Here is a 25,316-nt window from a genome sequence, read left to right on the forward strand (position 1 = left end):
TCGGCAGCGTTCGACATCTGTCTCTCTCCTTCTTGAGTGAGCGATGCATCCGCGTGGACAGCTGCTATACAATAATACATTTACATGTTTTCGTTCAATATTTATAGGTCCAATATTTATTTATTAATAATTTCAATTTACCTCCTTCTCTATATCCATACAAAATATCTATCAAGCAAATAAAATTAAAATTTTCTTTTGAGAAATGAAACCATTCCATCAGTATTTTCTTATGACGTTGTCACGTTCAACTATCGTCAGTAAGCCGACTTTACAGACAACCGATTTTTTGTGTAGCATGATAACTTATGTCATCTTGGACAGAATTTCTTATGATGATAGTATTTTCACCTGTTAATCGGACCATAATAATATTTTATGCGAATTTGAAGTCTTGTCGTCTGACAAACTGGAGATTGTATGTAACTAGCTTCATTAATAAAGTCAGTTATCCGTGAGAACGAAAGCTTTTAAGTATTCGAGACGTCACAAACAATACAATGGCAATAAAAAACGTAAAACTGCTATTAACTGTAAAAAAGAGTTTTCATTCAATTCAATAGACTGACTCGGTGGCGCAGTGGTTACCGCGCCTGACTGTTGCTCGCAGGTCGTGGGTTCGATTCCCAAATTGAGCAGATATTTGAGTTTTATTTATTTATTTTTATTGCTTAGCTGTGTGAACGAGCTCACAGCCCACCTGGTGTTAAGTGGTTACTGGAGCCCATAGACATCTACAAAGTAAATGCGCCACGCACCTTGAGATATAAGTTCTAAGGTCTCAAGTATAGTTACAACGGCTACCCCACTCTTCAAACCGAAACGCATTACTGCTTCACGGCAAAAGTAGGCAGGGTGGTGGTACCTACCCGCGCGGACTCACAAGAGGTCCTACCACCAGTTTTTATTTAAACGTATATGAATTTGTATCTCAGTCTTTAGTATCCATAACACAGGGAGTCCTAATTTGGGGCCGGACGACCGCGCGTGATTTGTTCCCAGTTTTTTATTTTGTCATTACTAATTCTTTAAAAATAAAAACGATGCTTGTAGTCTGTAGCATGCTGCAAGCCGTTTTTGATGCTAACTGACTACTTATAAATGCCAAGGTGATTTTAACTACGGCATGTCCTAACTATGCTGTTTCAGGGTGTTTTTCAAGTCTTTTGGCGCCGCATAGCATTTACAATAAACTAATAAAAGCTAGTTGATGGTCGCAGTACACTGGAATAATAGTCAAAAAGTCACCGTCGACCTAATATGATGACCCATAGACATCGTTTCTCGCCGGATCTTCTCAGTGGGTCGCGATTCTAATCACGCGATAGATTCTGCGAAGCACTGCTCTTGCTAGGGCTAGTGTTAGCAAGGTCACTCAGGTTGAGCCCGCTTACCCGTCTGTGCGAATCTAGAATCGCCTCTAAGGCCACCAGCGAATAGGTAGGAGAAAACAGATCGTAGTACTTATTTATAGACGGCGAATATCGCCATTAAATCTAATAACGTAATCATTAAACCACGAAATCAAAGTCTCAATGGACTCGCAGCTGAAGTAATCGTGGCCTAAATGATAAGACTCTCGGCTCGCTCGTAATAAAGGATGCGAATATACCGATGTTCAAATCCCGCTGGCAGGTACACATTTTTCCAAAAAATATACGTACTTGACACATGTTCACGAATGCCTTCACGACAATGGCATAGCATCGTGCAATAAAAACGAAAAAAGTAAAGCTTGTCACTTTCACTGGTGGCAGGACCTCTTATGAGTCCGCGCGGGTAGGTACCACCACTCCGCATATTTCTGCCGTGAAGCAGCCGTTGTAACTATACTAAGACCTTAGAACTTATATCTCAAGGTAGGTGGCGCATTTCCGTCGTAGATGTCTATGGACTCCAGTAACCACTTAACACCAGGTGGGCTGTGAGCTCGTTCACACAGCTAAGCAATAAAAATAAATAAATAAAACTCAAATATCTGCTCAATTTGGGAATCGAACCCACGACCTGCGAGCAACAGTCAGGCGCGGTAACCACTCCGCCAATCCTCCCTTACGGCCTGGATTCGAATCTATCCCCCGAGGACACCGTCGAATCCATAAACATCATTACCGATCACATCTCTTCCGCGATCATTAGATCTTCAAAAGAAGTCGATGTGGAGGACAGCTTCCACCGCATCAGACTATCCTCCGAACTTAGGAATCTCTTAAGAGTTAGGAACGCGGCAATCCGGGCCTACGATCGGCTTCCCACGCATTCAAACCGGATTCGGATGCGTCGTCTACAACGCGAAGTCCACTCCCGCCTAAGCGACGCGCGTAACGATAATTGGCATAGTTATTTAGAGCAACTCGCGCCCTCCCACCAAGCATACTGGCGACTAGCTAGGACTCTCAAATCCGAAACTACCGCTACTATGCCTCCCCTCGTACGCCCTTCAGGCCAACCACCGGCATTCGATGACGATGACAAGGCTGAGCTGCTGGCCGATGCACTGCAAGAGCAGTGCACCACCAGCACTCAACACGCGGACCCCGAACACACCGAGTTAGTCGACAGGGAGGTCGAGCGCAGAGCTTCCCTGCCGCCCTCGGACGCGTTACCCCCCATTACCACTGACGAAGTTAGAGACGCGATCCACAATCTCCAACCTAGGAAGGCATCCGGCTCCGACGGCATTCGCAACCGCGCGCTAAAACTCTTGCCAGTCCAACTGATAGCAATGTTGGCTACAATTTTAAATGCCGCTATGACGCACTGCATCTTTCCCGCGGTGTGGAAAGAAGCGGACGTTATCGGTATACATAAGCCGGGCAAACCGACAAACGAAACATCTAGTTACCGTCCGATTAGTCTCCTCCCGACGATAGGAAAAATTTACGAACGGCTCCTTAGGAAACGCCTCTGGGATTTTGTTACCGCGAACAAAATTCTCATAGACGAACAGTTCGGATTCCGCTCTAAACACTCGTGCGTACAACAAGTGCACCGCCTCACGGAGCACATCCTGATAGGACTAAATAGGCGTAAACAAATCCCGACCGGCGCCCTCTTCTTCGACATCGCGAAGGCGTTCGACAAAGTCTGGCACAACGGTTTAATTTACAAACTGTACAACATGGGAGTGCCAGACAGACTCGTGCTCATCATACGAGACTTCTTGTCGAACCGTTCGTTTCGATATCGAGTAGAGGGAACTCGTTCTCGTCCCCGTCAACTGACTGCCGGAGTCCCGCAAGGCTCCGCGCTCTCCCCGTTATTATTTAGTTTGTATATCAATGATATACCCCGGTCTCCGGAGACCCATCTAGCGGTCTTCGCCGATGACACGGCTATCTACTACTCGTGTAGGAAGATGTCGTTGCTGCATCGGCGACTCCAGATCGCAGTAGCCACCATGGGACAGTGGTTCCGGAAGTGGCGCATCGACATCAACCCCACGAAAAGCACAGCGGTGCTCTTCAAAAGGGGTCGCCCTCCGAATACTACTTCGAGCATCCCACTCCCTAATAGGCGCGCAAACACCTCCGCCGTTAGCCCCGTCACTCTCTTTGGCCAGCCCATACCGTGGGCCTCGCAGGTCAAATACCTAGGCGTCACCCTCGACAGAGGGATGACATTCCGTCCCCATATTAAAACGGTACGCGACCGTGCCGCCTTCATATTAGGACGTCTCTACCCTATGCTTTGCAAGCGAAGCAAACTGTCCCTCCGTAATAAGGTAACTCTCTACAAAACTTGCATACGCCCCGTTATGACGTATGCAAGCGTAGTGTTCGCTCACGCAGCCCGCACCAACTTGAAGCCCCTTCAGGTTATTCAATCCCGATTCTGCAGGATAGCCGTCGGAGCACCATGGTTCCTGAGGAACGTGGATCTCCACGATGACCTGGAGCTCGACTCTGTCAGTAAGTATCTACAGTCGGCATCATTGCGCCATTTCGAGAAGGCGGCACGACATGAGAACCCTCTTGTCGTGGCCGCTGGAAACTACATACCCGATCCTGTAGACCGAATGGTAAACAGTCGACGTCGCCCAAAGCACGTCATTACGGATCCTCCCGATCCATTAACGGTGCTTTTAGGCACCACAAGCACCGGTCACCGTCCTCGTCGAACCCGTCGCTTGCGACGAAGGGCTCGACGAGCGAATTAACCCCTAGACACAGCCCACTGAGTTTCTCGCCGGATCTTCTCAGTGGGTCGCGTTTCCGATCCGGTGGTAGATTCTGCGAAGCACTGCTCTTGCTAGGGTCAGTGTTAGCAACTCTCCGGTTTGAGCCCCGTGAGCTCACCTACACACGTTAGGGTGAAGCTGAAATAGCCTCTCAAGGCTATCAGCATAGGTAGGAAAAAAAAAAAAAAAAAAAAAAAAAAAAAAAAAAAAAAAAAAAAAAAAAAAAAAAAAAAAAAAAAAAAAAAAAAAAAAAAAAAACTTAACACCAGATGGACTGCGAGCTCTTCCACCCATCTAAGCAATAAAAATATATATAAATTTGCTTAACTACTGATGATTTATTGGCATTTTCGAGCGTCCTTTTATTGTTCTGTAATGCAACTTTTTAATTTGTATTCCATCGCTATTCGCGACTCGAATGCGTTCGTCGATGCGGTGACACTATAGCCGGAGAGCAACCAAATTTGTATGCAACTAATGAAACGGGCAAGGTGCGTGTGCAAGCGAATTTATTACGCTTTAGTTCTTCGAATGTTTGGGTGGTCATTCGATTGATGTCATTGTCGAGATTTGGTCGATTTAATGTCTATTCAGAGTGATAATGTGAATTGTGAGACCTGAATTAAGCAGATTAGTTTTGTATTGTGCCGATTTATATGTTTTACATTTTAGACTTTATTTGATAATATAATAAAGTGCAGAATAGAGTGTTTTTGTCAGAACAGAAGCAATAAGGTATTAATTTAAACAAAACACAAACGTATTTATTTACACAAAGGTTGCAATATGCTAATTCGTTGGCAAAAATACTGATCAGAAAAGTTCTTCGCTAAAAATCAAACCGGATTATTAAAAAAAAAAAAAATTAAACAGGAAACGAAGGTAATGAAAAATAGTTACATTTTTTTAATACGTATTATATTGCGGTTATCTTCGAGGATCTATGAAGTGACAGCCTACTTCGGAATTAAGTTTAACGAGAATCGCGCATTGTGTCCGAAGTACCCGTGCCGTATTCAATTACAGTATTATAAGCCAACTGGGCTCGCTCGGGCTAATCTCGCAGCCGGCACAATGCCACGATTTATACCAAATCCCTTTGTCACAGACAACAAAGATCTTGTCAATTATAATCTCTACGAAATCTTTCGACGCCGTCAAACGGTAGCGCACAGTAAGCCAACTGCCGTAGAGTCCCGAGCGAAAAGTTTTTAATAAATTATTTGCGAAACTTGTTTGGGTACCCTTCTCAAAGGGCGGCGGGGAACCGAAACCGATTGCTCGTGACGTGACGCCTTTTGTGACCGTCGAGTATTATGTTGTCAAAATACACGAGGATTTTGTTATTATTTTTGTGTTTGCGAGCGTACTTAGCACCCTTTTGTGCTATGCCAGACCTTCTCAGAACAGGGGATGTGTGCGCCGTAAACTCGCTCGTAGCTTCCAGTGAAAAGGGACATGTGAATAGAATAATAATCACGCGCATCGGTTTACCGAAAGCAAAAAATAAAAAAAACCGCCTAATACCTTCAAGTGTCGTGTCACAAAAATTACCCCTGGGAAAGAATCGCGTACGAAACGATTCGGAAAATTACGTTTTCTGACGCGTCCCTTTTTAAAACTCGATAACTTTTTTTGCGTACGCGGAGTTGTCAAAACGAGTTACGTTTTCTGTGCCAACCGCAACTGCCAAATTACAACATCAAAACACATAAACACGCGTGGCTGAATCCGCTTTTTGTCACGTCACCCGTATGTATGGGCGTCTCTTGATATTTATTCAAATTATTATTCCTCGTCGCCCTCTTGTTATGTACCAAATGAATTTTTCATGCACACGTCGCGTCGAGCCTCGGTAATTTCACTTTGAGTTTGCTCGACACCAACCGAAATGAATTTATTTATGTGGATATTTTTTTCTGACACGTCTACCTACGGCTTGATGCCATCAAACTGTTATGTATACATAGCCCTCGGAGTATTGCCTGTCTAAATATGTGGACATTAATTTACTTGCCTAATACAAAATACCAGCAGGATATTTTTTTGATTTCAACGAATCAGTCGCGCATAGCTTGCACTAGTAATAGTGATGTTCGGTAAATATTATAAAAATATTTAATTTATCCAACCGAAAAAAAAAACTAAGAGATTTTTTAAAGGCATAGCGCGCTTGCATAATACATGCTAGGTACATTAATATTACTTGGCGATTCATAACAGCTGTCAAATCGAATCATAACTCCGTTCTACTTCTGTCACGCATCAAAACCGTGAACGAACAAAAAAAGGTACGATACAATCAGCTGACTGACATTAACTAACATTACCCTCCAAAGTGACAGAGCTTATCACGCGTCATATTACCGCAGTCGTATATCTACTTAATGTCGCTGCAGCTCCAACCTTTAATTCCGCTTACACCTTTGTTTGCGGGCCTTGGTGCTAATGATGTGTCATTAATCATTCTGTCAAAACAACTTTCTTAAGACCCCTCGTCGTCACGTTTTCTCTTGAACTCCACGATGTTTAAATATTTGCTGCGTTATCTAGTATTTGTTTTATGTCTATTACTCTGTTATCAGATGAGACTGAAAAAAAAGTCACCGTGGTTGCCCCAAAAAACGAAAATCTTCTTAAATTTTCGACATAATATATATATTTTTGGTGCAATAGTAAAAATAAAAAAATAAAATAGTACGTTGCTCAATCATTACACTCGCTAAATATAAAATTAAACCACTTTTTGTGTGAATCGAATCACCTTAAAAGTTACATAACAAAATAAATCGGTTACAACCCTAGACCACGAATTCGTGTAATAAATTTGGCCATGTTGACACAAAACAAATAATTCCCGATATTATTACACGACAAACATTGGTGTCACAGTACAAACTTGTTTGTCTCATTAAACACGGCTGTTTAGTTACGTGAGGTGCGATAAAATTATTTGTTCAAGACGAAAGCGTTAATGAGTTTGCTGTGATAGCATGAAAGTGTGCACGAAATGATAACGTTCTAATGTGGAACAAAAATGAGGAACCGAATTTCGAGAGGCTACCTTCCGTAATAATAATCTAAAATGAATTATATAAACAGACAATGCGACCTCTGCTTGTTCATTGTCAGGCGGAAAGACATTTTTGCTCGATTTTCACTACGTTTCCTTCATCAGTTCAAAATTAATATTTACATAGGTGTAATAATTAACTAATCAGTCACAAAATGAGTTTTAGATAACAAAATCCATTAGACAATTTCAGTTGTACTGCCAACGTCTTTTTTATTCTGGCTTAGCCCGTTAATAAATAGCTCGTCCGTAGTAAAAGTAAAATTTAATTCACAATACCACAAACCCTGAAGTTTAATGTATCAAAATTTTAATATCCATTCAAAGAGATTAGAGTCAGTCGTAACTCCCGTCGTTCTAGTACTTACATTGATGCTCAGACCTCCCATAAACCACCCTAATGTAAATATCGCCCTTTTATCTGTCTTTAACAATTTCGTAAACTCTCACTAAATCGTCACTGGAATATAAATTATAGTACCGCCAATACCTATTTTACCATTACCAAAATTTTGTATAAACCAAAACGGCTCTTAACCGTTCTTGGATAAGGAATATTTTTGGAAATTCAAATGGCAGAATTTTGATGGTTCAACTGCCAGAACATATCGCTTCGAATTGCCCCCTGCCAATAAAAGGGGAAGCCATACAGGGTAGAATTTTGTTTATCTTTATCTTTATGGTACGCCACCATTTTATTTATACTGTATTCATGCGTGTACAACCGGTAATATAATACGTTTACGAATAATAAACTATAGAATTAAGGACCAGTTCCTTTTGTTGGGGAATCAATAGAAACGCTTTACGCCTGAGAAAATGTTTAGTGGTGAATTTTAATGATGACATGACTTATATAGCGATGAAACTAACAAAAGATAACTTATAGAAGAAGTAATGTATTCGATTTAATTCATTATACACGTTCACACTTTACTAATATTATGGTAATTTTATAAATTGAATTGTGTACATATATAATATTAATTTTATATATTATATGAATACCTATTTCGTTTCAATAATCTAAATATTTTTTTATAGCTAGTATTGATAAAACATGTTGATTAAAATGTATCTTAATTATTTTCTTAAGCAAATTAGATGAATTGCTCATATACCACCTAGTTATTAGCTCCATAGATCTTGCAGCATCCAGCTTTATCCAATTGTAATAATATAATAATGACTTCAGCGATCACGCTTCCATAAGTTATATTTATCCAATCTTCAAAGTGCATGATTGCTTTGCTGCAGAAATAGACCGGATAGCCACACACACATACAGTTGAGGGCTCACTTTTTACTTACCTATATACCAATAGCCTCGAAGGGTTATTCTGGCTTCACGATTTCTGGTGGACGAGCTCTCGGTGCTCGCCTTGTAAGAATTTGCTAGCATCTGCCCTAGCAAGACCAGTGAGTGCTGCGTTGAATGACCGAACGGATCGCCATCTACTGAGAAGATACAACAAGAAACCCAATAGGTAGGCTCACAATACACTCTACCGCTATGACAAGTTTAATTATAATTAGCCAACTTTAAAAAAGGAGGACGCTCTCAATCTGCCATTTTACTTTTTTTTTATATAGCTTAGATGGGTGGACGGGCTCACAGCCCACCTGGTGTTAAGTGGTTACTGGAGCCCATAGACATCTACAACGTAAATGCGCCACCCACCTTGAGATATAAGTTCTAAGGTCTCAAGTATAGTTACAACGGCTGCTCCACTCTTCATACACAAACGCATTACTGTTTCACGGCAGAAATAGACAGGGTGGTGGTATCCACCCGCGCGGACTCACAAGAGGTCCTACCAACAGAAATATTTTCTAGCTGAACCGATTATCATGATTCTTTTCATTTGAACACTGGTGCTTCTCATGTGTCCATTGTCCATGTCTCACTTAAATTCAATCAAGATCTGACAAGTAGGCTTTGAGCTATCCTTCATAATGCATTTGTATGTATATTGAATTTACTTTGACTACATACATGATGGTATTCTCATTTTATTTTGTTGAAGTATTTTTCGGTATTATTTTTGTTAAAACTTTGTATTGTCATTCTCACATGATCTTGACTTTCAACAATAAACTAATTAAGAGCTCTTTATTATTTTAAACTCATAATTACATTTTATTGATGCAAATACAAGTTCGTAATGTCTTTATGTTAGGATAACAGTGAGAGATTAAAACAGATTTAAAAGTACAATTATAATTAATCTCAGATTTAAGAGAGACTTCATTAATATTTTAAAAGAGGTGTTTTTAAGAACTTTTTATTGTTTGATAATGATAATGTAATTCTTTTACTTAGATAGGAGGTAAAATTAATCTTTATAAGACTTGAAGTATCTCTCGTAATTATGTTGATAGCGTTGTTTGATATGCTCCATAAGTACTGATTTAAAGTATCACCGTGAGGAATTTGTTTTATTTCACGGATTCAGAAAATAAGATGAAGTTTGCTTTTCGTGTAGCAGCAGAGCTCATGTGTGATAAATATAGATTCCATTGACTTTGACTGCGAAGAATATGCTATATCCAACAATAATTAGGCGATCCATGAAGAGTGTGTTGTTAACAAATACATGATATCATGTTCGGGAATTTTCCTTCACAGTTCCAGGGTTCGATGGCAAGTCTTTCCTTAAACAAGTCCTCAGAATGCTAAACAAGTCCTCAGAATACTGAGGACTGTACTGTGTGGAACCCACTCAGAGATACCAGGTCGCTTGAACCGGACTGTAATCGGGCTTTACTGATATGACAGCTCAGAATAATATGGACGTTATGTAAATCTGCTTATAGTTGGGTATAAAGAGAAGAAATGGGTAAGAAGAGTTACAAAGCGTTATGTTTTAATTTATAACTCTTCTCGTAAAGCTAATTGCTACAGTATGTATACTTATATAGGGTGTTGGTAATAATAATTTAGTTTTTTTAATGATTAGGTGGATGGACGATCTCACGGCCCACCTGATGTTAAGTAGTTACCGGAGTTCATAGACATCTACAACGTAAATGCCGCCCCCCCCCCACCTGGAGATATGAGTTCTAAGGTCTCAGTGGTAACAGTACAGACTGGCAATAAAAAAAAAACACTTATTCTCTCGCCGGATTTTCTCAATCAGTCGCGATTCCGCTCCGTTGGTAGATTCTAGCACTACTCTTTCTAGGGCTAGTGTTAACAAACTCTCTCAGGTTGAGCCCGTGAACTCATCTACCGGTCCGTGATTAGTTAAAATAACCCCATAAGCTACCTAGCGAGTATTAACTAGTGAGCACTGCTAAGTCGAAATTTGAAATATAAATAGGTACCTAGAATATTCTGAACTCAATTATGTATTTTTTTTATTACTTAGGTTTGTAGACGAGTTAAAGCCTATCCGGTGTTAAATAGTTACCGGAGTCCATAGATATCTACAAAGTATTTTTTTTTTATTTCCTTTGTAGGCAGACGGGCATACGGCCCACCTGATGGTGAGTGGTTACCGTCGCCCATGGACTTCAGCAATGCCAGGAGCAGAGCCAAGCCGCTTCCTACCGTAAATACCGCCACCTACTTTGAGATATGAGTTCCAAGGTCTCAGTATAGTTACAACGGCTGCCTCACCCTTCCAACCGAAGGGCATTACTGCTTCACGGCAGAAATAGGCAGGGTGGTGGTACCTACCCGTGCGGACTCACAAGAGGTCCTACCACCAGTAAATGTATGGTGTATGTAGATTTATTTATATAGAGACTAGCGACCCGCCTTCGCTTCGCTTCGGAAACTGTAATTTATTATTGATTTCTCCACTATTTAATGGAAGTTTATTATACACATAAACTTTCCTCTTCAATCACTCTATCTATTTAAAAAAACCGCATCAAAATCCGTTGCGTAGTTTTAAAGATTTAAGCACACATACGGATATAGGGACAGAGAAAGCGACTTTGTTTTATACTATGTAGTGATAAACAGCGTTATTAACTAAACCTTACTGTCTTTTTTGGACATTAAGGCTTTTTTTAACACTCCGTTTGTGTTCAGTCACGATGCCCTAACACATGTTCGTTCAGTTCCACAAATATTTAACGTACAGAATCACGAAACTTCATCGCGCTCCAACAAAGATCCGATATGCGCGCCCCACGACCGCCCTTCAATCGTGAATGTATCGCGCAGGATGCACATTGGAGTTTTTGAGTAGCATTAAAATATTGTTACCGCACTTCTGGGAATGCGCGTTAAAACGTTATTATTTATTGTACGAGTAATGTTTACGTTTCGGAGACCCGTTTGGTATTCGCCACTGGTGTTTCTTTAATAACAGAAATATATATATTTATTCTGTGTGTGCATTCTCGATTTTGTTTTTGACGTGTGGGGTCCCGGCGGATGTGACTTTCGAATTCATTGCGATGTTAATCGTTCTATTACCTACGCGTATTCGGTAATCGGTTTATTTACGATCGGTAATTACTAACTCAGTTTTTGTATTCCCCAGGGAATGAACTAGAATTGGACTCTATATATTCATGGCGTTATTGGGAATAAGCCACGTAAACTTGACTCAATTGAAATGTGTATAAACATTTGGTTACGTAAAGTGAATTCAAAGAATAGATTATCTTATTAATGTTAATCTGTCGGGATGTTTATTGGAAGGTACACGATTCTTTAAGTTGCGAAAAGGAAAATGCAGAAAAAGAGCACATCCGTCAGACGTCGCATATGTTGGAATACCACTGAGTTTCTCGGCTAATAAATGCCTAAAGGTTCGTAGTAGCTTGGTTCTACTCCTGGCATTGCTGTGGTCCAGGGGCGACGGAAAACACTCACTATCAGGTGGGCTGTATGCTCATCTGCCTGTAAGGGCAATAAAAAAAACTTCTCAGTGGGTTAGTGTAGATTCAGCAAGCTCTTCTCAGCACAGATATCAGAAGAAATCCTCAAACTCACCAGCCACGGTGAAGTCAGAATTGCCCCAAGAGGCTACTGGCAGATAGGCAGCCAAAACAATCTTTCGGACTTTGATATTTAGCCCCTGGACTAATAAGAGTAGCCCGCATTTTTCAAAATAGGACCAGTTCCTATCCTACGGCATCTTACTGGCGGTAGGACCTCTTGTGAGTCCGCCCGGGTAGGTACCACCCTGCCTATTTCTGCTATAAAGCAGTAATGCGTTTCGGTTTGAAGGGTGGGGCAGCCGTTGTAATTATACTTGAGACCTTAGAACTTATATCTCAAAGTGGTTGGTGCATTTACGTCGTAGATGTCTATGGGCTCCAATAACCTTCTTAACACCAGGTGGGCTGTGAGATCGTCTACCCATCTAAGCAATAAAAAAAAAAATTTCTTCGTTTTTCTTTTTTCAACTTTCTTCCAGTACTTTCCTATCCATTAACCATGTGCTCATTTAGTTCTTACAGTTAATATGTAGTTATAATAAGATACGATTCAAGTCTGCCCTGAAGCGATCATGCATTTAGGCGTTATAGGCAAGACCCAATCTTATATTCACGCCCCTTTTATTTTTTAACAGGTAACGTACACCACAATTTTAAGCACATCGTAACAACTGTAAATCATTGTTGAATGAATTGTGCGCTACGGCATTATACCTTTATTCTACTTATTGAAATACTTCTGTACAACCTATGAATGCTACCATAAATTAAGACCTTAAACATAAACATCGCCTTCACGAAAAGAGACCTTGAGAACGTCAAGTGAACAATCCGCAAAGGCTTCGAAGATGACCCTCAAATTGTTCTATTGTTTTCGCTGTTAGCGCCGTCTTCGGGGACTGAATGCTGTGACAATAGTTACTGCCCGAAATGTTACAACGCGAAATCATTATAACAGTCGTTTAGTATTGTCTTGTCACCTTTTGAGGTTCACCGACTTTCGATCGGGCCACGAAATAAGCTTGGTCATCGTTCTCGTCGAAGGACTCGGCGAGTAAATTAACCCACATACACAGGGCTCTTGCTAGGGCTAGTGCTAGCAACGTCATCAGGTTTGAGCCCCGTTTTTTTTTTCCTACCTATGCTGATAGCCTTGAGAGGCTATTTCAGCTTCACCCTAACGTGTGTAGGTGAGCTCACGGGGCTCGAATTGGAGTGTTGCTAACGCTGACCCTAGCAAGAGCAGTGCTTCGCAGAATCTACCACCGAATAGGAAACGCGACCCACTGAGAAGATCCGGCGAGAAACTCAGTGGGCTGTGTCTGTGGCTTGTGGTGCCTAAAAGCACCGTTAATGGATTGGGAAGATCCGTAATGACGTGCTTTGGGCCACGTCGACTGTTTACCATTCGGTCTACCTCTACAGGATCAGGTATGTAGTTTCCAGCGGCCACGACAAGAGGGTTCTCATGTCGTGCCGCCTTCTCGAAATGGCGCAATGATGCCGACTGTACATACTTACTGACAGAGTCGAGCTCCAGGTCATGGTGGAAATCCACGTTCCTCAGGAACCATGGTGCTCCGACGGCTATCCTGCAGAATCGGGATTGAATAACCTGAAGGGGCTTCAAGTTGGTGCGGGCTGCGTGAGCGAACACTACGCTTGCATACGTCATAACGGGGCGTATGCAAGTTTTGTAGAGAGTTACCTTATTACGGAGGGACAGTTTGCTTCGCTTGTAAAGCATAGGGTAGAGACGTCCTAATATGAAGGCGGCACGGTCGCGTGAGCCCCGTCAGCTCACCTACTTGTTAAGGTTACGCAGGTAGGAAAAAAAAGAGAGACAAGCGGTAATGCTATTTAAAAAATCTTAATCAATTATATTGACTCTCAACCTTAGGTATAAATCTATCATCCATGACATTCCGCCCACAAATAAAATCAGTCCGTAACTGTGCCGCGTTTATTCTCGGCAGACTTCACCCCATGATCTTTAAACGGAGTAAAATGTCCCTTCGGAACAAGGTGACACTTTACAAAAGTTGCATAAGGCCCGTCATGACTTACGCCTGTGTGGTATTCGCTCACGCGGCCCACACACACATAGAAACCCTCCAACCCATCATCATCATCATCATCATCATCATCATCATCATCATCATCATCATCATCAACAGCCCACAGTCGTCCACTGCTGGACATAGGCCTCTCCCAATCCTCACCACTGAGCCCGGTCTACGGCTCTCCTCATACACTTATTGCCGGCCACCGTTCGGAGGTCATTGCACCACCTAGCCAGGGGGCGTCCCACGTTACGTCTCCCGCTGCGCGGTCTCCACTAGAGAATATCCATAATATAATACAACCCATCCTATCTCGCTTTTGCAGGTTAGCCGCTGGAGCTCCGTGGTCTGTGAGGAACGTAGACACGACGACCCGGGCCTCGTATCAATCCGGAAACACATGAAGTTAGCGTCGGAACGATACTTCTATAAGATTATGCGTCATGATAATCGCCTTATCGTTGCCAACGCTGACTACTACTTGAATCCTGATCACGCCTTAGACACGTCCTTACGGATCCATCAGATCCAATAACCCTTGCATCGGAAGCCTTCAGCTCTAACACCAAGAGTAGGCTTAGGGTCCCCTGGTAATCGTACTCGTGGAACTCGGCAAAGAGTTCGAAAAAATATTTCTTTTTACGTTTGCATTTCGAGATAAAAATCGCTGATTTCGCAGCTGAACAGACAAGTGTTACAAGGCGACCGACTCACTGTGAAATTATTTACAACAAGCGGCGTTTCACAAAAGCCTGCCCGTGTTTATTGCCGCCATAAATACTAATACAACTAGAGGGAAAATTTATTTCGTGCAACGTTTTATTTATTGTTTTACGGTGAGCTCTGCCTTGGTTTTTCCAACGTGCAATCGAAAATATCACTTTGATATCTAATAAAGCAAAGTTCATTAAAAATGGTTTGTAAAAAAAACTGTTTTTAGGTACATATTTTACAGCTTAGGAATTCTTTCGGAGCTTTTACATATATTTAAGCATAAAAACTTAATTCTCGCATTAAGTTCCGAATAATTTACAGTTTTAAAAAAAATAATATGACAAAATAAAGATTAAGCCTTAAAAGTAGTTTCAATGTCCATGCCTTGCGAAAATCGAAGAAAATACTTTAGAAACTTTGTTTAAGTAGACCTGAAAGAAAATAGAACTATATCAAGAGAAAGAAAAGAAATAAACATTGAATTACTATTATTATTTACACTAGAATTCAAGAAACGAGAGATAAGGCGCCCAAGAGCGAGGTATGCGCGGGATTTTCCCATCAGATTGAGTTAGGAATGCCGAAATCCAGAATAGGACATGCCGCGTCATAAACCAAATCATAGCTTAGAGAAAGTGGCCGCGCCCAGACAATTTTTATATTAATGAGGGAATAGAAGTATATTTGACATTAACGTGCAAAAGGCAAAAACAGGTGCGTTTTCTAAACCATAGACACAGCCCACTGAGTTTCTCGCCGGATCTTCTCAGTGGGTTGCGATTCCGATCCGGTGGTAGACTCTGCGAAGCACTGCTTTTGCTAGGGCCAGTGTTAGCAATTCTCTCAGGTCGAGCCCGTGAACTCACCCGTCTGGGCGTAGCTGTAATAGCCCTTTAGGCTACCGGCGAATATGTAGGGAATAAAATAAAAAATAAATAAATAATAGTTTAAAAAGCTAACAAAATACGCTTTTATAGAAACTGTTTTTCAGGATATTATCAAATTAACCCTTCTACTCATATCTGTTCATAAAATATTTATAGCTACTGATACCATGCGCCCCACGCTTTTTTTACAATAAAATCTTTTTTTTACACTATTTTTAATTCAAATTTATTAAAATTTATTTTATATTTTTAAGTTGGATTTTTTATAAAAGCGTATTTTGTTAGTTTTTTAAACTATTATTTATTTTTCATTTTTTAGTTTAAATTCATTTTTTTATTTTGTTTTTTCCCATATGTTTTTAAATACTGAATTGTCATCGGTTTGTAATAAGTATACCAAATTTCGAGTTGAAGGGGGTTAAAATCATGTTAAAAATTCCGTTACATACTAACTTACTAACATACAATATGTCTGAAGCTAATAAAAGCGTATTAAAAGGTGCGGTGGCCAGCTAATTCGGACAGAACTGTGCTACAGAGGCGGATGCGCTTAGTATACGAGCTACAGATTCATGAAAGATACCTCAGTTTTGAATAGCTTCAATTCCCAGATGAAGAAAGCATTTTTTTAAATTCAATCATGTAAAAGTAGCGAGTTAGGAATCAAAATATTTAATTTCAAAATTATCGGGATTGCTTGAGCTGCCGTTTCAAATTTAACGCATGTTCCCGGTACCGAACAGCATTCCAGAAGCCTGTGCCCCGCGATAACCGATGCTTTAATCATGTGATTGTTCAATTATAAAAACACGTGCCATTTTAAAACACTAATCGCGCTATACTTTTCGTGATCATTTAAGTTAAGAACCAGATCGATTCGTTGCTCATTAATAACGAAACGAAAAAGACATATATAGGTGTATAGGTACCAGTACAGGTTTTTTATATTTAAATCCCATAACAAACAATATAAACATAACTTTGCAGGACCCGTGTAACGGAAAGCTAGAGCTGAATCATAAAACTTTTTGCAATAATCTCATAATATTTACCGATCCCGTAAACATTATCAGTGCATTAACTTCGAGATAAAGACACCATAACGCCTTTGTGAGTTTATCATTGCAGTAAAATTTGCCGGCTAATGTTTTATGTTTTACGATCTGCATTTTGGTTAGGGGGAAAATGTTTATTGAACCAAATGTGGCACGTCGTAAAACTGTACAAAAAATGTTAACAACGTTTATCGGTGTGGTCATGAGAGTCGCTGGTTTTATTGGCTACAGCTCGCAATGAGAGCACTGCTTATCTGTTTTTAAAATTATCACCAGAAATCAGAATACTATAACTCTTAGACCTCATAAAATGAATGCTTACTATATAAAACTGAATGAGCTCGCGGTTTCAAATCTCAAGCCATTTTCCTTCTGGCCTGGCCATCTAGCTACTAACTAAGGAATCTCTTCAAACTTCGATCGAAGAAATTGACGTTTGGGGCTTGGAGTACGACGAAGAGTTCCACGAGCGAACTAACCCATAGACACAGCCACCGAGTTTCTCGCCGGATCTTCTCAGTGGGTCGCGATTCCGATCCGGTGGTAGATTCTGCGAAGCACTGCTCTTGCTAGGGCTAGTGTTAGCAAACTCTCTCAGGTTGAGCCCGTGAGCTCACCTACCCGTCCGGCCGTAGCTAAAATAGCCGCTTAGGCTACCATAGAATAGGTAGGGGGAAAAAGGTCTTGGAGCCAACAAAGAAGTGGAGTGCATTCCTCAACCCAGAAGCGGATTCAAAATTATCTCTCATGAAATCCTCATAGCACTCAGTGGATAGAACATAAGTGGCACACATTTTTGTCACCATAACTTTAAAAGAGACAAGAGTTCAGTTCGAAACCAATTTTTTTTTATTGCCCTTGTAGGCAGACAAGCAGACGGCCTACCTGATGGTGAGTGGTTACCGTCGCCCATGGACTTCAGCAATGCCAAGGGCAGAGTCAAGCCGCTGCCTACCGCTTAATACTACGCTAGGCGACTAACAAGAGAGAGAGAAAGAGAGAGAGTATTCTTTATGGTACACCAAACACACCAACCAGGCAATATCTCAACATAAAAATATACTTATATAATATATGTTCACTTTATCATATTTAAACACCAAATGTTTTGGTTGACCTTTAGGCGGCCGTCTAGACATTTTGAATTTAAAAAATGACGAGTAGGTACACGAACATTATATGGCATAATGAAATGTACTACACGAAATAATGTAATATATATTATTAATCACAATTTAAACAATTAACCTTTTGTAATAATACAATTTGGCAATGAAATAAACAGAGCACTTTAATATTGAAAAGAATCAAATCTACATAGTCCAATTGTTTTTTAATAACATCTTTATTCTCTCAAGGCCCACGTGATGTGTAAATGTACAGACAATACACATCACGACGTGAAAACAATCACCTTGAGACATGAGGCCAGTGCCTCAATCAGCACTGACTTTTTTATGTTCTTTGATTGAATAACCATTTTACGGAATACAGCAAAACCGATTTTAATGAATCTTTATTAAATACATTAGAATTAGCAATATTATAGCAATAGCAATCTAAAGAAGGAAGAATTAGCAATATTTTTAATCCAACATGTTTAACCTTTAACGACGTCATCATTGGCTTTATTGAAACATATACTTTAGCCTCTTTTTTTATATAACCTATGTACTATTCAAATGTCATTTTAGTAAGGACTTTTTGGCGGGAACGCGAGGAGTGAAGTTGTGTGATTTGTTTTATTTTGTCTATTTAGTGTTTCTTCAGGTTTAATTGTGTAATAATGGTGGTTTATTAACTGTTTAATATCTGTGAAAGTGCACAAATGTGGGAAAATGAAACAAAGCTGCTGGACGTAACTTCTCGGGTTCCTCCAAAAAGTCCACTGAAAAAATCTCAGTAAATGACCACCATTTTACTGCGATTATATTTCATCCCATATCATTTCATTTCATTAAATTTCATCCCAGTTGATTAATGTCTCAAATTAATCATCTTCATTTCATTTCACTCCATATTATAATTTTTCATAAAATTAAGAATATAAAGTAAAATAAGACATAACTTAAAGGTCTTAGTTACCAGGTCATAAAATCTCTTAAAAAAATATATATATTTTAGTAAGGACTTTTTGGCGGGAACGCGAGGAGTGAAGTTGTGTGAATTGTTTTATTTTGTCTATTTAGTGTTTCTTCAGGTTTAAATGTGTAATAACCATGGTTTATTAACTGTTTAATATCTGTGAAAGTGCACAAATGTGGGCAAACGAGAAAAAAGCCGCTGGACGTAACTTCTCGGGATCCTCCCAAAAAGTTCACTGAAAAAATCGTAGTAAATGACCACCATTTTACTGAGATTATATTTCATCCCATATCATCTCATTTCATTTAATTTCATCCCAATTGATTAATGTTTCAACTTAATCATCTTCATTTCATTTCAGTTCATTTTATTTCATTTCACTCCAAATTATCATTTTTTAGTAAAATAAGAATATAAATTAAAATAAGGCATGACCCAAATAAAGGTCTAAGTTATCAGGTAATAAAATCCCTTAAAAAAACATTTTTGTAATGATATTATTCATACCCTCAAAATACTTTTATAATTTTAACTCAAAGCGTAGATAATCATGACTAACAAAAATGGATGAAAAAATGAAAGGAGTGAGTACAATGTCGCAGATTAATTTTATTGAGGTAATAGCTTAACTTTCTTTATGCTACTAATTATGTCGTCCTTAAAAAGGGATAACTATTTCAATTAATTAATAAATAATAAATAATAAATAAAGTAGATATTTAAAACATATTTGAAATTATTTTCTTCAATTGGTCTATTAAAAAAAATACATTTAAATCAAATTCCTTTTATTCAATGTCAATTGTATTAAAACATTTAAATCATATTCCTTTTATTCAATGCCAATTGTATTTTATAAGGGCTGTCGTACTATTTGAACTGAACACTGACTGTTAGCCTACTGAGTTTCTCGTCGGATCTTCTCAGTGGGTCGCGTTTCCGATCCGGTGGTCGATTCTGCGAACCACTGCTCTTGCTAGGGCTAGTGTTAACAACACTCCAGGTTGAGCCCCGTGAGCTCACCTACACGTCAAGGAGAAGCTGAAATAGCCTCTCAAGGCTATCAGCATAGGTAGGAGAAAAAAAGTTGACTGTTTCTCATTGGAAGTATTAAATATATTCAATATGTGGTCATATTTCAACAAGCTATGACTGGAAATCCGTTTACTGAATCTAAAATATACGAATTATGAATCCCTTCGAAGGCGCCAAGTCTATCTAAGCCCAACTATTCTACCCTTCAAACTATCGATGAGTCATTAACGTAACCGTAACAGAGCAGATCAAAGCAAGGCATGGGCCCCGTCAAGCTTTTTACAGCGTTTGTAAACAGTAATTTGGTATCGGCGGCAACGCTTTGTGCGAGCGCTTTGATCTCGCCGCATCCGCTTCAAACAATAACGCGTTATCTTAGCGAACCTGAGGGGTCCTTGCATGGCTTATCTGCGAACAGAGAAATAGGCTTCGCTTCCTAAATTTTAAAAGGTTTATACCTTTTGGAAGCTAAACTTACGACGGGTCCAAACTAGTGTTAGGTCCTGGTTTATGAAACTGAGACTGGCACAACTACTGGGAATAGATCCCGGACTACATAAGCCACACGGCCAAAGCTAGCTCCATTATCATCCAGGATCACCATTAACATGATATATCGTAATAAGGCTTTTTCTCTTGCTGAAGTCAAATTTAAAGGCATCTTTTCAAATTTTGTGCATTTTTGGGTGAACGAGCTAACGGCCCTCCTGCCAATAAGTGGTTAACATAGCCCATTGACAAACTCAACTTAAATGCCGCCACCCACCTTGAGTAATGAGGTCGAAATCTCATTTGTAAAAGTGGTAAGTTAGTGAAGATTCATTTTGTTCTATACTGATTTAAATAACTACTTCTCTATTTGCGGTCAAGAGTAGTAGTAGTTGCTTAAGGTAGGTTAAGTTGCTAAGAATCTATGCCAGCACAAAACATGAGTGATGCTCGATTTATCAAACAAAAAATGAATCAGCAGGACAGAATTAAAGCTTCAATATTTTCGGATACAATCTACAATAAGGTCCACAGTTTATTTGTAAATTAGTTAGGCCCTATGAGAGAATTAGAAAATCGTGTAGAAGTCTGTTAAAATTGACGACGCGTTAAATTCTCCTTGAAAACATACAATACGATTTAATGAACCGTGTTATCGCGATTGAGTTTGCAATTACGGCTCAGCGAGCATCAACAGAATTTATCAAGACAAGAGATTTGTTTTTAAAATCGCATGTTTCAGTTAAAGCTTTTGTAATTTTGAGACGAATCGTAACGTAATACGTTGTTTTATATTCCAATAGCACGAAACACGTTATTCAGTACGGGCGAGGGCCATCGGCGCCTCCGTAGCCTTAAACAAACACTAAAATGCTCGCGGAGCTAATTTATAGAAGAGAGCCGGGCCGCCGCCGGGGCCGAACCAGACCCCATCTCGCAATAAACATGTTTTTTGTTTCGTGTGTCCGCGCACTGTCAAATATATTACAACCCGCCGGGTTATTTACAACCTCTGTCGTCCGCCCATACGTTATACTTAGTATCTTTGTTTGGACACAATAAGCAATATTTCTAAAGGGCCCCGCCGCCGTCGCTCGCAGCTGTTGATATGGGTTCCCAAATTGACATATTTAATTTGATCGCTACGGAGGGTCCGACGGACCGAACCCGTGTTTGACAGGTTTTAGTGTCGGATTAACATTAACGTTATGGACTTAACGCTGTCGATAAAGTGAAATATCGTCAAACAAATGTTTATCGATAGCTTAACGAGTTTCAACGTAAACGTCTAACGGACTTGTTGACACATCAAACGGTTTCACGGAAACACGTTTTCCCGGGAACGGATCAATTTGGCCCCTTTGAACCGACGCCGGGTGCATCTCGGAACAAAGAAAGCTCGTAAAAACGTAAGTAGTATCGAACGTGTCAGCAAAGTGCTACGGAGCTCAAAGAGAGACGCTGCGAGTCGTCGGGGACGTAATAAAAGTGCCACGTAACAAAAAGCAGCGTGGTACGCGACTCTCGGCCAGGTAGAGCGGCAGTCACGCTCGCAGCGGCGACTCAAAGCGCTGCCCGTCATGGGTGGCGAGCCACCAACGCCATCGCACGTCTCAATCCGCACCCGACTGCTGAACATACCGCCTTTCCTTTTTCCCCTACCGCAATGCAGCTATGTGTCGTTTCCGCTTTATTTTTTACGATCGCGCGCTGCAGCGGTGAGACATAGCGCTCTCTGTCTGGCGGAGGTTCGGCGTATTGCTGTCTCTATCTGTCGCGACGAGGGCGCGGGGTACGGAGGCGAGTCGAGCTTTGGTGGGGTCCAGTCGCTCACAGTCGCTTCGAACGTCGCCGCGTGCACATGTGTCTTACTTGCTCAGTCTGCGCTCCGTTTGCAAAGTGTACACTAAATTAAACTCCCTTACGTGATTGTATCGTGAAGTTCAAAAGTGATAGTAAAAGTTATCTCCAAATGGTGGTGCTTGAAGACGGTGGAATGATGGCTACAAATCCCAACCAGTACTTACAACCAGATTATTTAGCACCGCTTCCGTCCACTGTAAGTAAAAAATAATAATATTATAATAATACCTAATTTATTATTATTAAAAAAAAAAAACTATGTAATAAATAATAAGTTTCTTGAAAACAAATGAATGAATTTTGTGTTTTTGTTTTGTTACAGTTGGACTCGAAAAAAAGCCCGCTTGCGCTTCTAGCGCAAACCTGCAGCCAAATTGGTGTTGACTCGACACCTTCAAAGCCGCTGCTCCCACCACACGACAAGAAGAAAGTGAACAGTGTTAATAACAGTGATATAATAAGTCGTTCGTCACCAAACAGTAATACAATGAAACAAGACAAGCCGCGATCGTCTCCGGAAAGCAAACATTTGGCGTTCAAGCCATACGAGGCAAACGTTATAACAAAAAAACCGGATGAGACTCGGCCTTCTTCCAAAGCTAGTTCGGACAGTTCCGAAGACAAGAAATCTGGAAAGAGCACCCCGGGACGTAAATCAACATCGCCCAGTGGTGAAAATGGAAAAAACAGTCCTTCAAATGAAACAAAATCTTCTTCAGCCAGTTCATCTGGAACAAGCCCTATAATCCGCTCCGGATTAGAGGTTTTGGGACACGGCAAGGATCATCTGGGCGCTTTCAAGAATATACCTGGATTACCAGGATTTAATCCACTCTCTGGACTTTGTTGCCCGCCTGGATTGGAGCAGCACGGAAACCCGGCATTCAGACCGCCGTATGCCGGAGCACCATTCAATGCTCATCATGCCGCTATGCTTGCCGCCGCAGCTGCTTTTCCCGGATCTTCAGCAAACCCATACCTTGGATATGCGAGAGTTAAAACACCTGCCGGGGGAGAGACGTTGGTCCCTGTCTGCAAAGATCCATATTGCACAGGCTGTCAGTTCTCAGTCAACAACCATCATCTGTTAATGAGCAATGGATCTTGCCCCGCCGGGTGCACACAATGCGAACATCAAAAGTACAACTTAGCAATGGCAATGGCTCTGTCACAGCAAGGAGCCGCCGCTAGTAGTTTGCCGTACCACCAGCTGAGCCGACCCTACGTTTGCAACTGGATCGTCGGCGAATCTTACTGCGGCAAGCGGTTTGGAAATTCCGAGGAATTGTTACAGCACTTGAGAAGCCACACAGCCGACGGATCCGCTCCATCGACCAGTGCATCGACTCAAGCGTCCATTTTAAATCAATTTAATCCACTGTTCACGACTGCCGGTCTTCGTAGCGCATACCCGACGGCGCCGCTCAGCCCACTTTCTGCGAGTAGATACCATCCTTACTCAAAAGCTGGTCTCCCGGCCAGCCTCAGTGCTTCACCATACGGTGCCTTCAACCCTGCGCTCGGACCGTTTTATTCTCCCTACGCCATGTATGGACAGAGACTTGGGGCGGCAGCCGTTCACCAGTAAACTAAGTGAAGTGATAACTTGGACCGAACGAACTTTTAAACTATACTTATATTGTCCAATTTTCTTCTGTGATATTAATAAAGTAACTCAGTGGACGGCGTTACGCACCATGACAAATTTAGTGATTAGTGCAATTTAATGATAGTTATTTATCTAAGTGTTCTCTAAGGATGATTGATACTTTGCGAGTATTGGATAATCGTAAGGATTATACAGCCAAATGTTTTTTTTCTTTCTTTTGTGTGTAAATAATCTCTATGTTTAATTAAAATGAATTATTTGAAATATAATATTACATACCGAATATTAAATATTTTTGTTTTCTTTTCTATGTAACGTTGCTTTTCAAGAGGGCGCACATTAAAATCGCAATACAAAAAATATAAAAAGCAAATAATAAAGTTTGAAAGTGTATTATGGAAACAAACAAAAGTTCTCAGAGCTGTTCAGTAATAAACGTTGCGGATTGATTGATTAATAAACCTAACTTACATTAGAGACGTCAATCAACGCCGAGAAAATGTTTAGAACGTAATAAAATCACATCGTAATCAAACGAATTTAGTTTTTAACCGCCCGCAATACAGAAAAAAAAACGACTAACAAAATAATTTATTACATTGAAAAGCGTAAAAAGAAAAAGTACACGCAACGCTTCGGTGTTGAGACTCATTAATAACGAAACCGTGAGCTGTCAGCTTTGTTAATGTCAAGTTTTTTTTTTTTTTTAAATAAATGCTATTTTGATTAGGCCCATGTCATGTCGAGAATTCAGCTGTCAAAAACATAATTGGCTGTACGGAAAGGCCGGTGGACAGGTGGCATAGTGACGTGAAACAGAGGCGACAGTTAATGACACAGCATTGTGCATTGAAAAGAAAATGTCGAATGATAGCGCGGTACATGTCAGAATAATAACATGATACAAAGAGTTTTTCGGTTTTTAAATTATATAGGGAGGTTCGAAGTTTTCTTGGCGCGATTTAAAAAATTACCAAGTTGTCGATGATATTACACATGTTTCTTTTCTCACTTATAACGTTATTATTGTAAGCACGGAATTCGGGAATCACTAAGAATTATCGTGAATGACTTTAAAGAACCGTAAAAATAATAATTAGTTCCATTTTATTAAAGTGTTTTCATTATTTTTTTTAAATCACACGCAAATTTAGATTAGTGATTTCTAAAAAAAAAAACTTTCACGCCTCTCTATAAAAATGAAATATTGATGGTAAAATATCATTATGATTGAATAAATTTATTTAAATGGCGTAACTAATTTTACAAAAAACGCGAGAAGCTTTAATCCTATCCGGTCTTGTGGATTTAAATTTTTTGCAAATATTAAATTGATTTTAATATTTGACATTAAAATGTCA

The 25,316-nt window shown here is 40.2% G+C and overlaps 2 protein-coding genes across 2 annotated transcripts in view; both read left to right on the top strand.

Moving 5' to 3' along the window:
* LOC119628919 (uncharacterized) overlaps window positions 1-25,316 on the top strand; it is a 572,605-nt gene that overhangs the window by 203,468 nt on the left and 343,821 nt on the right. The window lies entirely within an intron of this gene.
* On the top strand, window positions 19,737-24,245 carry LOC101740957 (zinc finger protein Noc). Its single transcript, XM_038012854.2, has 2 exons — window positions 19,737-22,542; window positions 22,669-24,245. The coding sequence occupies exons 1-2, from the start codon at window positions 22,456-22,458 to the stop codon at window positions 23,932-23,934; spliced, it is 1,353 nt and encodes a 450-aa protein (XP_037868782.1). The 5' UTR covers window positions 19,737-22,455; the 3' UTR covers window positions 23,935-24,245.

This window comes from Bombyx mori, chromosome 9, assembly GCF_030269925.1.
Source record: "Bombyx mori chromosome 9, ASM3026992v2".
Lineage (NCBI taxonomy): Eukaryota > Metazoa > Arthropoda > Insecta > Lepidoptera > Bombycidae > Bombyx > Bombyx mori.